The 14,296-nt window shown below is 46.6% G+C and overlaps 1 protein-coding gene and 1 non-coding gene across 3 annotated transcripts; one reads left to right on the top strand and one right to left on the bottom strand.

The window, feature by feature from the left end:
• Positions 1 to 264: 264 nt before the first annotated feature.
• On the bottom strand, positions 265 to 337 carry TRNAM-CAU (transfer RNA methionine (anticodon CAU)). Its single transcript has one exon. It is a non-coding gene; the product is annotated as a tRNA-Met (tRNA).
• A 1,652-nt stretch (positions 338 to 1,989) lies between these two features.
• Positions 1,990 to 13,659, top strand: FAM83A (family with sequence similarity 83 member A). 2 transcript variants are annotated; one of them, XM_075144565.1, is made up of 4 exons: positions 1,990 to 3,076; positions 6,026 to 6,193; positions 7,670 to 7,794; positions 12,818 to 13,659. In XM_075144565.1, exons 1-4 carry the CDS (start codon positions 2,501 to 2,503, stop codon positions 13,362 to 13,364), a joined length of 1,416 nt encoding a protein of 471 aa, XP_075000666.1. In that variant the 5' UTR covers positions 1,990 to 2,500; the 3' UTR covers positions 13,365 to 13,659. The 2 variants fall into 2 exon arrangements, with proteins under 2 accessions (XP_075000666.1, XP_075000667.1); XM_075144566.1 differs by lacking the exon at positions 6,026 to 6,193 and having other exon boundaries at positions 2,396 to 3,076.
• The last annotated feature ends 637 nt before the right edge of the window (positions 13,660 to 14,296 follow it).

Raw genomic sequence — 14,296 nt, 5'->3', positions numbered from 1 at the left:
CCTGCAGACAGCTCGAATGCAGAAAACCCGCTGCCACAGCGCGTTTTTTGAACACGAGAGGTTGCGGAAGTCACTTCCGTGAGCCCACACCCAGCCGACGCAGGCCCTTGCCCTGGAACTACAGCTTCGTAAATCACGACAGCAACGACAACGCTGAGGGGTTCGAGAGCAGTTTTGTACGACTCTGTCGCAGCTGAGGGCGCGGGCCCCGGAGCGGCCGGGCGAGGCCCGTCCCGCTGGAGGAAGAAAAGAGCTGCCCGCCTTTGCCCCGTGTGAGGATCGAACTCACGACCTTCAGATTATGAGACTGACGCGCTACCTACTGCGCTAACGAGGCGGCTGCAGGCAGGTTTCCTGCGCCGGCCCTCGACGCTGCCCCTCGGCCCCGCCCCGGCGGCCTCCCGCCCCGGCACGGCCGCGGAGGGGCCGGCGGCCGCCTCAGCCCGCGCCGCGGGAGGACGAGGGGCGGGAGGGACGGCCCGCCCCGGCCTGGCCCGTCCTCCGGCTGCTCTAGGAGGGCCCCGCGGTGACTGCGTGGGGCGTCGGGGTGACCGTGTGGGACCCCGCAGTGACTGAGTGGGCCCCATGGTGACGGTGTGGGGCTTTGTGGTGGCTATGGAGCTCCAGGGTGACCGTGTGGGTCCTGATGGTGATGGTGTGGGATCCTGTGGTGGCCATGTGGGACATGGGAGTGACCATGTGGGACCCCAGGGTGACAACAGGGGTTCCCTGGGGTGGCAGTGTGAGGCCCCATGGTGACAGCCTTGGGTGGCCTGCATGGGGCCCTGCTGTGACCATGTGGGGACCAGGGTGACTGTGTGGGACATTGGGATGACCATGTGGGACCCGAGGTGACAGTGCTGGCCCTAGCCGGGGTGGGGGGTGATGGCCGGGCTGGGCACAGGGAGGCCCCGATCAGCGTTGACAGGGCGCGATCTTGCACGTCGGGTTCATTAGGCAGCATCATTTTCGGCATAATTGCGCAGAACAGGTCAGTAGATAATTAGTGACTTTTGGCCGCGTCTGACAGCTGCGGGCGGATGTTGGGGGTGGGGGGAGGGACGAGATAGTTTTCAAAATCACACCAGGAGCTCTGGGACGGGCCCTGCCACCACCTCTCCTCAGCCTCCAGGTGGGTGTTTCCTGCCCTCCGTGGCTCTGGGATTAAGATCTGAACCATTTCATACCCTTTTCTCTTTTCATATATATACATTTGTGTCATCCTCCCGTATAATTACTTTTTTTTTCCCCCACATAAGGCATCTGACACACACATAGACCCAGAATCTGGGAAACTACCCTGGAAAAACGGGGCCTGTGTCACTCTGAGTGGCCCTGAAGATGTCCATGCTCCCGAGTGCGTTGGTCAGAGCGGCAGGACCCTTTCCCTGCTCAGATGTGCATTCTGGAGCCGTGGCACACCAGTTTATGGATGCAGAGCTATGCAGGGCGAGGGCAAACTCAACCTGTGTGAGAAAACTGTGTCACACGTGCCTGTGCGTAAAAGCATGCACCCAGGTATTTATGGCATACCTCAGGCCGGGTGCCTTCCCACCCTGCCTCTCCTCGCCCCCGCACAGTCATACCAGTCAGCCTGGCTCCCCGGAGGCACTGTGCCTCTCACCCCGCTGCGAACCTGCGCCTCCGTCCTGCTAATGACACAGCAGCCGAGCTGCCACGGGGACAACGTGACTCCAGAAGCTGCAGCCTGGAAAAAAAAAAAAAGAAACCAACCAAACAGCCCTAAATGTGCACAATCAAGTGATGAGTGTTTGTATTTCTGATGCTTTGAGGCCAGCTCACAACCCTCCCTCCACATAATATTCAGGATGTTTGGGAAGGGGTATTTTTCTTTTAATAGGATGGCATAGTCACAAAGCTTTAAAGAAGTAAGTGAGTGAATCGTCCATGGTAATAGCAACATAATACGAACGGGGCACAGAGACGATGTTCAAGTCTATTTTTAAGACTGCCTGGCAGCATGTAGGTGCAGACAAGAGTCCGTCACCCTTTCTGCTGTTCTGAAGCTATGGACATGGCTGATGTCTCTGTCCCAGTTCAACGTCAGAGTTGTTTTTGCTCCCTAACGAATACTACGGGAAGACAGAGAAGCCTCAAGCTGTTTTGAAGATTGTGCAACGATGCTTGGGAGCCTACCTGCTTTTGCTTGAGTGCTTTCCTTGCTCACATTTCACAGGATGCGACAGGAGGGGAAATACAACCAAATCGGACGGCCCCGGTAATTGGACTCGAATCCTTCGTATGCCCTGGGGCTGAGGTGGGTGCCTCTCAGATAAGCAATCTAATCAACTTTGCACTTGTGTCCCATCTGGAAACAGATTGTTGCCGAAGTACACCACCACCTGAGAAGCAAGCTTCGGGTTTTTTTTGAAGATAATTGTACCAACAAAATCAGGGAGTGTGAATTTGCCTGAGGTAATAAGATCTCTTTATTTTTATTCATAGTTAATTCGTTCAGCCGAGGCGATTTCACGCCAGAATGCAGTCTCCAAACAAGGACGACGATTGCGCTGCCTGCGCCGCACATATGCATGGTGCCTGCCCGGCAGATCGACTGCTGCGACAAAGAGCCATGAGCCACTCCAGACACATGGGCAAGATAAGGAAAAGGCTGGAGGATATCAAGAACCAGTCCCCGAAGTTGACAAAAGCGGATTTCAGCCACAATGAAAGCATAAGGTTGGCCACCGACGCCTTCCTGGATGGTGGGACAGACTCTTACCTCAAAACTTTAAGCAAAGAGGGCGAGGTGGATTTCCTCTCCTCGGTGGAAGCTCAGTACATCAAGGATAATGCCAGGGAGTCCTATTATGCACAGGAGTCCCTGGCCACCGATGGGGCGGCTGCGACAAAGCAGAACGATGCCGGGTCGCTCCCTTCAGGGACCTACTTCCCCACCATTTCTGACAGCAGTGAGCCAGCTCTGCTGCACACATGGATTACAGCGGAGAAGCCCTATTTAAAGGAAAAATCCACTGCCACTGTGTATTTCCAAACAGAGAAGAACAGCAACATTAGAGACATCATACGCCGGTACATCAACAAGACCACTCAGGTATGGGGAGAGAATTGCTGTTCCCTCTGCACGCGGTTGTCTTCCTGCTCTTAAAAAGATCAGGTAAACATGGTGTTTGATCCAAACCAGCCTTGTGCGTTGCAGTGTAGCTTTGCTCTAGAAAGTGGCTGTAAAGAGCCTGTTGTTGAACACAGGCAGTGCTTTTTTTTTTTTTGTACTCACACCAACACCTTTTTATGTTGGTGACTTAAAAAAAAAGGCATTCCCTCTTCTTTTAAACTCCCATTAACCCGGCAGAGCAAATGTGCCATAGAAAGGGCAGCTGGGCTCTATCCCTTCTTGTGCATCACCAGCAGGATGGTTTGCTCTGTTCAGACCATTGCACCGGTAATGAGAATTAAGTGAGCTCTGAGCCATTAGCAATTGTTTTAGGGGATTCACGGGAGATGTGAGTGAAGGAGAACCTGGAGAACGGCATGTGTGTCGTGGTGTGCCAGCAGCCATCCCCAGAGGAAGGAAATTATTCAGAAAAAAGACCTTTTATCCCTGATACCTTTTATCCCTGATGTCAGTGTCACTAAGAATGCCACGTGGGCTTCGTACAGAGACTCTGCAGCATAACTTGGCATGTGGGAAAGGTGCAGATGACGCCCCTGACAACAGACAAGTGACAGAGGGGCTGCAGAGAGGTGCCAGCGCAAGCCAGGCTGCCCATGCACTGGGAAACCAGAAGCTGAGCAGCTGGAGGGTGACAAAAAGTCTCTGTCATGTGTGTTCTGGCAGCTCTCCTGTTTTCCTGGAAAAAAAAAAAATTGACATTTCAGGGCTGTATTTACCATCATCCAGGAGTTTTCCCCTTGTATAAACTTGAGACGCCACTAGCATTTTCACAGGGGAACAGCCAGGAACAAAACCATGCTGTAGTGCCTGCTGTCTGGCACAGGCTGCGGAGCCCGCTGGAATTACAGACTTTCACTTTATTATTCTCAGGCAAGGGCAAGTGCTGGGTCTGATAACGCTGAGTGTAATGGCAGGGGAGAAGAATCCCCGTTGGCAACTGCCCTGTCAAAGGCTGCAAGTGGACAGCACATCAGGGGAATTATAGATCAGTCATTTTAAGTTGGCGGCATCAGAAAGATACAGTAACAGAAGAAATGTCTCTGGAATAATAAAATAAGCACCAGGTAAAGTATCAACCCAGGCCAATTTTCTGTCCCAAAAGGAGAAAACTTGTAGGGGAAAAAGAGGGAAAAGTAATATAAATCCACGGTTCACGTGACCTTCTTAACCATCTAATTTACATTACAAGAGGGTGCTGGAACAACACTTACTCACAGTATAAATTTGGCAACTGCTTTTTGAGTACACTTTTTCAATGGCAGTATTTATTAATTAGTATCTGATAAGGGTCTATCCTGGATAGCCTGGTATTTGATACATCCATTAACGACTTAAACAACAGAATAAAGACTGTGTTTGTGGATGACATCAAACTGCAAAGGATTGGCGAGTAGTACTATAATCTTAGCACATAGTAGTATTATAATCTTAGCACATTTGTGGAACGGGCACGAATCATAAAATTAAATTCAGGCAAAAGAAGCGAGAAGTACTGCAAGTAAGAGAGGAAAGTCAGGTGCAGGAATACAAATTGGGAACAGCTGGTGAAAAAGCAGTACTAGAGAGAGTGGTCTGGAGCTACGGTGAGGCTGGATGTGGTATTGTGCCGTTTAAAAAGACGAAGTGAGTTAACAGTAAGTGTGGATGTGAGATACTGGACATAATTGTGCCACTTACCTAGCACTGGCAAGGCCCTTTCTGAAGCACCGTGCTTTGGCAGCAGAAGGAAGGTGTGGGATCCTCACTGCTCTGCGAAACATTTGGCTTGCCTGAACAGGGTGCTGGCCGCACAGGATGTGCTTGGTCTTGTAGGATTTCCTCGCGGGGGCGAAGGGAATAAGCCTGCTGGCAGGTGTGGGCACAGGATTTGGAGTAAGATTCAGTGCAAGTTGGAAGCAATTAGTAAGACAGATCTGCAGAGATACTGTAAAGTTTGTTTTGATTGAAGATGATATCTTGAGAGTGCAATTATCAAGGGTTCCCTTTCTAGTGCATGGAGAAGTAGGCACCTTCTGAAGATAAGTCAGGTATTAGCTGGACTGAATTGCCCTAGGGAGATGACCCTTCCCGTGGACAATAGCAGACATCAGCGAAGACCGGCACCTTCATGAGGCCGTGCCCAATGCTGAGCGTAGGGGCTAGAGTATGGAAGTGGGTTTATATCATATTTACTGTTCCCTCGATCCACACTGGCTGGAGGCTGTGCATTTAAGTAGCTGTTGGGGCTTTTATGCCCAGTCACGAGACTTTTACACACTGTCCTGCCAGTTGTGACTTGGGAAGCATGGATGTATGGTTAAAATGAAACAATTAGTTTATAAATCGTTATAAAAAACAAAAAAAGATGGAGCTGTTGCAGTCTGTCGCTTCATCACCAACGACAGAGTGAGGATAAAAAGCCAGGACCGTTCCAGGTGTAAGTTGTAACAGAGAAAGCATCATCCAGTGATTCTTGCATCTGACTTATGTAAGCTAGTCAGCTGTCTGACAAGGGCCGTGATCTCTTATTTTAGCTACATCCTTATTATTCTCCGATTAGCACTTCAATATATTTCCTAGTGGTGAAATCTCACCCACAAATTCATGGGTCATCTTGTATTTTATGATTAAAAGAGCTTAACTGAAGTGCGTATGTTGTGTGTTACATTGGCTTTATATGAGCAATAAAACAATGACGCAACGTGTCTCATCGATTTACTGATTCAGGCACTTAGGGAGAAAAACAGAAGAAATATTCACATATATCTCCAAAGATTTGCGTTTGTTGGAATTTTTTTTTTTTTAAATAAACTACATTTCAGTGGCCTCACAGGCAACCTTAAGTTATGTAAATTGACCCTGCTAATGCCTCTGCTTTTCCCCCCCTAGGTGCTAGCTATTGTCATGGATGTCTTCACAGACACTGAGATTCTTTGTGACCTCCTGGAGGCAGCAAACAAGCGCATGGTGTTTGTCTACCTGTTGCTCGACCACGGCAATATAAATCTCTTCTCGGAGATGTGCGACAAGTTGCAAATTGCTGAGGATCTCTTCAAGGTACTGTGGGACTGTGAAGCTCTTAGGCTCAGATTCATCTGCCTAACTTCAGGCACTCTGAGCTAGAAGCATGGTTATGCTCGGGTCAGTCCACCTTGTAATTAAAAGGGAGCAAGAGATTTCCAGAGGTAGCATTAGCACACCTAATTCCTCTCTGAAGATGCCTACATTTTTCCATGGATGTTACAGGAAGTTAAAGCATTTCCATTAGGTCCTTAAGTGAAACTAATCTGGGCCCTGAAGTCTTAAAGCAGAGCTGAAGTCCCCTAGTGGAGTTAGTCCCTTAGTCTAACGTAAGCATGACAACTGTTCAATAACTCTGCAGCAGCTGTGGTCTGGCAGCCACGGGTAGCGGGCACACAAAACTCTTTTGCATGGCAATACCATGGTTGCACTAGGTGGTTTCTGATAAAACATGTCGTTAAAGCTCTGTTTTAAAGATAACACCTCAAATTTAGCTGGCTGTTAGCTTAATCCACATTATCTCTGCCAGAGCGAACTGACCTTAAAAATAACCTCCTAGGGACCATTTCAGTTGTTGCTTGAGATGCTGTAGGGCACCTGTGGTATCTTCGTGGGGATGGCTGATACCGCAGAGGCAGCGGCCGTCTGGAACGGCAGCTGGAGGGCGGGCAGGAGACCCTTAAGGGCACCAGACACCAGCGTTTCAACAGCTGAATTCCAACCCAAACGTATAAAGAAACAGAAATTAATAAAACGTGCTCATAACAGTGTTTGTCCGGTGCTATTTATTGTAAGTATGCTGCTACAATACACAGGCTTCGACAACGTGTGAGCCAAATCCTTGGTGCCACTCATTTACTAAGGCCTTGATTCTGCAAAGTGTGTGTATGGACAGCAGAGTCAAGTCTGGGTGCCTGGCCTGCCTTAAATGCGCTTGCTCAGGTACAAGGACAGCACAGAGCATCGCGTGGGTCAAATTGACCTGCTTCTCCACTCACATGTGTACTTGCATCTGATCCTGCAGTGCGGCATTCGTCTGGGCTGTGCTAGAAGAGCAGCATGTACGTCCTTGCAGGCCCAGGTGATTGGAAGAGCAGAGGTTTTGCCCTGCCGTATTGTGCCATAGCCAACGTAAAACGAGAACTTATGGCTAGAGCAAATTGTTGCTGGGGTGTCAGCAGAGGTAACAGGCTGCTCACAGCTATGGTCACATCTCGTACTCATTTCGGTACGGGTAGCACCAGTTATCGTTACACAGCACAGCTCCATCTGCGTGAATTTTCCATGCAGGTTTATATCCCCATTGAAATAAGTAATCCTGTGGCAGGTGAGAGAGCTTGGCTAGGTTTCCTCTAGCCCCAAACCTTCAAATTTAACGTTGGAGAGTCCATGAAGAAATCATAAGAGACATTGGGAAAGTGCTAAAGGCAGTGGGGGGAAAGGGCCCTTTCCTTCTGATTTTTAAGTTAAAAAAAAAGGAATTCACTCTGTTCTTTTTTTTTTTCTTTACAGAATATTTCAGTCCGCAGTGTTACTGGAGAGGTTTACTGTGCCAAATCAGGCAGGAAATTTTCAGGACAAATACAAGAAAAATTTCTTATCTCCGACTGGAGATACGTGCTCTCTGGATCTTACAGGTGAGATAAGCCATTGCAGTTCATGTCTAGGTGCTCTTCTATGATTTTTAATATTACTTCACAAAAAAGTGCCATAGAAATTTTTGTACAGGTGAGAGGTTTTTTTGAACAAAAACCCTCATGTTTTCAAATATGTGCCATTTGTCAATAATCCATTTAACTTGCTTTAAAGCTGATGTTAGTTCTTTATGGAGTGTGGTATTTAATTTAAATGTTCAGAAACTAAGGTAAACAACTTTGCTGGTGCAGCCCTGGAGCAGAACTAGAAATATGTATAGCTTAATATTATGCTTTCCTCATTATTTGGGTCCTCAGATGCTGTGATCATGAGACATGATACATTTCCGTCTCCCTCGGGATCCCTTAATGTAGCATATGTCACTCAGCTTATCTGAGGATTTGTTCTCCATATGACAAGTTTAGTGATTAAAGGGAAAACAATTTTTTTCTTGTGCTTCATTCTTGTGTCTATGTGACTGTTGTACCTTCCCTGTTTTTTTTCCTTTTTTTTTTTGTGAGCTTAGTCTGTAACTGTCCACTTTTGTGCTGCTATGATTATTTCAGGTAGAGGATGTAGCATCTCAACAACTGGGTTTTTGATTAAGATCCAAGATCCTCAGGTCAGGGAATTTCAGGAGACTCTGAGCTTGCATCAAATAAAGTTCCTACGCCTCATGGCTACATAGATAAGCTTCACAAATGACCGAAGTGTATCCTAGAAATCCAGATACAAAAAGACGAGAGAAAAAAATTACAGAGGTGATTATTTAATTAAAAGAATGAGATTGCTTTTCTTAATCCTGGTTTATGATTTGGAGGCTTAAATGCCTCTAGTCCGATAAAACTGTGCCACCAGGAAGATTACATAACTATAGAAAGGAAGGTAAAGGTGGATGCGTGGGGTTAGCACAGGCTGCCGGGGCTCAGCTGTCCACAGAGGCCGGCAACCAGTTTTCATTCAGTTTCCAAATAAACCATCAGACAAAAATGAGTGAACGCTCAGAGTGGTTTTTTTTTTAATTGGCCGCTCTGTGGTTTTCTTGTTCTTTCAGGTTTTTTTTAATCCCTCCCCAAAGGTGTGTGGAAATGAACAGCAGATTTATAGAGAGAGTAGAAGTGAAGGATGTGTGGGAGAAGAGGGACAGAACAAGATCTGTTTTCTTTAGCCAGGAAGCTTCCTTTTGGCTTCTCTTTTCAATCCTAAAAAAAGAGAAAAACCCTCGAAGTCCTGTGCAGAGTCACTTCTGTCATTCTCTAGTGCTGTTGCAATATCTTCTAACCTCAAGAGCCTTGTCAAACTACATAATCCCCTATCCAGCAAGGAGGCAGAGAGGGTGGTGAGGAACAAATCTATACAGTATTTAATTTCAGCATGCTCAGCACCAGTTTGCAGATTCACGTGGGTTTTAGCTGGCTCTCAGTACGTGGCATTTCTGTAGGCTTGCTAGCTCTCACTTTATTAATCTGAAAGTTTTCTGTTACCCCTAAACCTTACCCACCAACCTCTGCAGGTATAAACAGGAATGATTTTGAGTAAAGCAGACTCAAACTCTTCTGCAATGCATTTGTTGGAAATCAAATTGGAATAGATCTTAAAACTAATACAACAGCAAATTTCACCTAAGTGCTGTGCTCTGCATGACTTTGTAATAGCGGCTGGGGGAAAAGGCTGAGGAAGTAAAATAGCCCTTCAGGACATACTGCTCTAAAAGGGACCCTGGCTCACTGCTTCTAGCCCAAGCGTTTGGGGACAAAATATATTTGCCTAATGGACAACAAGAGGAGTGAAGCTGGCAACTAGTTAGAGGCAAAGGAACCACCGAGTCTGTGGCATCTCCTGCTCTGGAGTGGTTTTTAAAACCATGTTAAAAAGCCATTGCTTGGGTTAGTGTGGATAAGAGGTCCTGCCTGCCACACAGGGCAGGCTGGAGATGAGAAGCTTCTGAAGGCCGTTCCAGCCATGTGTCTGCACAAGTGCAGGCATGAGTAAGTGTTTTAAGTTACAGTTTTCCTCTCGATTTTTATTACCAATGTCTGTGGTGTGGGATTCGGATGCAGTATTTTGTTTTGCTGTCTCTGTGTTACGCTACTCCATCCTATGATAACTATGTTATTCCTTTTTTTTTTTTAATTGATTTGAAGTTAGGTAGCGCATGGACTCGGTGCGCCTGAAGAAGGCAAAACAAAAACAGCAGAAAGCATAGACCTTGATTCTCAGGGGCAGCTGAGTACCTCCCCGGCTGCCACTCTGAAAGCCACCGGCCTCTTCAGAGCCAGTATCCAACACCTAACACTGGGGTGCTTTGCCGAGAGCATTGGTTCAGGTGGCGCCAGCTTCTCATACAGAGGTTATCCCACCAGCAGGCAACACTAGCGCGTAGGTTAATTCAAACCTGAGCTCAGCTGAAAAACCCAGTCCTTCCGTTTCAGATGAATGCGTGTAACGCTGCATGTTACTGTAGCACAGTAAACACAAGGGGTGAGAGCATCCCTAACGAACTGCAGCTGCAGTAATGCAGAGGGTACACTCAGAAAAAAACAAGTCCAGTGCAAATGAAGATTGGACAGAAGAGGTGGGGTTTGATTCAGACAATCATAGATGAAAGGATCTGGAACAGAACATAAGTTTTCGGACAAAGCCTTGCAAAGGTGGCTGAGAAGTATCTATTAATGACTGAATTTGTGATACAGCTTTGGCCCCCAGCTAGGCAGTGCTTCTTTGTGCTTTCTTTTCTTTCTGATGTGCTTCACTCAAAGAGGCCTGGTAGAAGAATGATCCTCCTGGGCAGCTAGTGACAATAACAGACTTCTCTAAGCCTTTCCCAAAAGAGCACTTGGAATTGTAAACTAAGGAGCAAAACAGGGCCTAAAACCTAAACAATGAATTTCCTCTTAGAATGAAGCCAGTGAAAACCTGTTAAGTCTTTATGTCAAGTTCTGCTTTGTTCTTCAGCAAAGTGCACAGAATGTAAATTGCTGTGACTCACTACGTGAGGCCCACAAATGTTTGTCTAAAATCGCACAGGTCTCACCTTGTTACTTTACAGCTGACCCATTTGCCATCAGTCCATGGGGAATCTTTGGGCTATTAATTGGATCCAACTTTCTCTGCTTGCGAGGGTTACAGATAAGATTGATGAGCCACAAATGAGTATCTGTCCGTCAGGTACTCCAGGAAGTTACATGTGGGAGTAAATTATCAAAATTGGGTGCAACAGTTTTTCCTCTGATTATGTTGGGTTTTTAAAAGCCATTTATAAGTGTAATTGATTTTTATTTCTCTCTAAATTTTCTTTTATAAACTAGATCTCTCTCTAGCACATAAAGTATAAACCGGCCACTCCACACCTCAGCCCTTTCATGAGTTTGTAACCTTCAGCGCAGATATCCCAGACTAGTTGCACGTGTTTTGGTATTTGTTCCTGGCTTATTATCTCCTTAACAGTTAGACAAAGGAGCTGCAAAGGTTTAGAGAGTGCTTCTTAGTGAATGAAGGCAATGTTGAGCTAGCACAGCAGATGTTACCCACACAGCAGGGAGTTAGCTTGCTGTGCTGTTTACCTCAGCTCCCAAGGTTTTTTTCCATATTTAGAATGATTTGAACAAAGTGGATGAGAAGTACCTGTATTCTAGTAACTCAGTGTATATTTTCATGTCCAATCATAAAATGTACAGTATATATTGTAGGGTTGCCCGGTGGCATTGAACTAGTGATTTCTTCACTCCTCTCCTTGCTCCTGAAGCAACAGTATAAAACCACTGTATGCCTCAAACCCAACCTTCTTTAAGAATGCTCCGAACGGGCAGATGTAAATCGTCTGATTTTATTCCCTTAGCATCAGCTCAGGCTGTCAGTCCCACTGAGTTTCACAGGAGTTTTGTCAAAACATGACAAGAACAAGATTTAAAGTGCACACACCTACAGCCAAATCTGGCTCTCGGCAATCCTTGTGCACAACAGCGTAGCTAATAAAGTCACGGAATAACCGGGGCAGAGTTTTGCCAACACAGAATAACCTCGGGTTCAAATCCAACGCTGCTCTGTATCCTCTGCTGCACGGCTCAAGCCCCGGTCAGCTCAGGGAGTAATTACATTTCATTCTCTCAACTATGCTCATTTTATTGATGCCGCTCCTGTTCAGACAAGGCAGCCTGCACAGCACAACCAGGCTGGCTTGTGGTTTTGTAAAAGAGCACAAATTTATGTTTACTAAGTGGATTAGGGAAGCACATAAAAGAAAAATCATTTAAAAGCTATGGGGTATCCTAAGGTGTGTCTCTGGACTACCAGAATGAAAACTATTGCAGTGTTTCTCCCTTACTTTATAGCAAAGTAGCATTTTTATTTTTGGAAAGGCTGTAGGAAATATTTATAATTTCATTTTCTCTGTAGTGAAGAAAATAAGCATTTGTCAGGTGTGGTGGTTTGTTTTGTGGGAGTGGGATGTAACAGTGAGGTTGGGTTTTTATGTGTTTCTCTTGACCAATGCAGAAAAAGTACGGGAAAATGAAAACAAAGGATGGTTATTTTTTACTAGTCGTTCTAATGTCAGTTTTGAGTGGGTGAGAGTTACCAGCTGGCATAGCATTCTGCAGGGAAGCTACAATTATGTGTGTGCAGACAAGACAAGGTAAGACCTTAATTTAAGCATTGTGCATGGAAGAGAGGTACCCAGAAGAGGAGTCTAAACTCCTTTCCATGGAACAGACACCCAAACCTCGGGTATTGTATCTGACATTTAGTCCTGCAGTGGATCTGGATCACCACTCCCTTTAGGAGGTTGTATAACTTTACAAGGTTTCTTGAAGGTTTTAGAGGCAGCTGCAATAACAAAGCTTGATCCCAGTCAAAGAGCACTGATGTGAACTGACCTGAAATTCAACTGCGACACCATCTTCATCCTGTGTTTAGACAAGAAGCTTCGGCAGTAAAACGCATTTGCCTTTCGCACCACCCCCGCGGGGATATCCAGTTCCTAATGGCTGACGTTAACGCTAGCCCTTACCTTGTTTCTCCTTCCAGCTTCACATGGTTATGCGGCCAGGTTCACCGCAACCTCCTCTCCAAGTTCACGGGTCAAGTTGTGGAGCTGTTTGATGAAGAGTTCCGACACCTTTACGCACTGTCCAAGCCAGTGAGGGGACCGAAGTCTCCACCGCGCATCATGCCCTTCCTGTTCAGCAAGAGCTGGGCCCCCCAGCGCAGCCTCCCCGACAGCAACGAGGGCAGCGCCAACACTCTTTCCGATCCCTTCAGCAGCCTCTCAGCCGGCAGCACCCACCAGAGCAAGCAACCCCCAAGAACTCTCATGTTCAGCAGCAACTTAACCCCCACGTCACCTCTCCATAGAGTTAATTCCTTCCACAGCTATGTCTCATTCACACCCCCACCACCGCAGAAGGCCATCCAGGCTAACTACTATCAGCCGCAGTACGTGGCCGATAACTCCACAGTTCTGTACAACAACATGAACATTTACAGACCTATAAGAATTAGACAAGAGGAACCAAACAGGACAGGGTTAAGCTCACCCTGGAGATGCCTCCACAAAGCTAACCTGTTTGCATAATAACCACCTTGTTTTGAATTGCAAGTAAATGTAGTGAGGACCTGTTTAGCAATCGCTTGTGTACTGATGAATATAGAAATTCTGTATAATACAAAATGAGGATGATTTCAAGCCTCTTGTTTTGTTTTGCTGCTTATGGATGCTTCCTTTCCCTAATTAAAAAGCCAAGCCTGCTAACATGTAAACCTTGGGTGCATCACGATCCCAGGAAGAACACATCTACATAATGCTGCTCACAGTGCAACACTGGTGTTGCCTGTCACCTGTCCGTGGAGGCATATTTGTGTAGCAGTAGATTTAGGTGGGTAACTGTTTTTGATATGGCCAGGCACCTGAAAGTGGGGTAAGTCACAGTTTATTACTATGCGTTTTACGCACTTGCATAAGGAGACTGAAGGCTGCTATTTACGTGCCAAACTGAGGCGATGCTGGCAGCAGCAGTCTACCTTTGTGCTGTCATTGCACCTTAGTCTTGATTTAGGAGGACTCCTTTAGGGCTGATGGGGAAGCTCCATCGCGCTGTCTCCGAGCTGACTGCTTGAGGTGCACGGCAAGGACGTCTGTTCGCAGCGTTTCTAGGAGGGGGCCTGCGAACCATGACATGGACTGAGACCGACAATTCGGGTTACAGAGGACATCTTGCAGCCACCTTATGCTCACTTCCACTCATTAGCAACATGGGCGTGTTCCAGCACGCGTTGTTACAAACCTCCAATCCCACCAGCTCAGAGCAATTTTCCTCATTGCAGAGCAGCTGCGTAGATTCTGACTGGCAAAGGAAGCTGAGTAAAGAAGCAAAGTCCTACTAGTAACACAGCAGGACTGAGTTCCAATTCGTTTAATAGCACATGGATCTTAGAAATCCTCTCAGTGGTCATTTGATTGAACGTTGAGTTAGAGATAACAATGCTTTATTTCAGAGTTGTTCAAGG

The sequence above is a fragment of the Calonectris borealis genome, chromosome 2 (genome assembly GCF_964195595.1).
Source record: "Calonectris borealis chromosome 2, bCalBor7.hap1.2, whole genome shotgun sequence".
NCBI lineage: Eukaryota > Metazoa > Chordata > Aves > Procellariiformes > Procellariidae > Calonectris > Calonectris borealis.
Note: the sequence above shows the minus strand (reverse complement) of the source record. Positions and strands in the feature narration are given on the sequence as shown.

Bases quoted from the DNA above. Each gene is read 5' to 3' on its own strand.
- FAM83A (XM_075144565.1), top strand. From the start codon at position 2,501: ATGCAGTCTCCAAACAAGGACGACGATTGCGCTGCCTGCGCCGCACAT. The intron at 3,077-6,025 runs GTATGGGGAGAG...TTCCCCCCCTAG, and splicing joins ACATCAACAAGACCACTCAG to GTGCTAGCTATTGTCATGGA. The intron at 6,194-7,669 runs GTACTGTGGGAC...TTTTCTTTACAG, and splicing joins TTGCTGAGGATCTCTTCAAG to AATATTTCAGTCCGCAGTGT.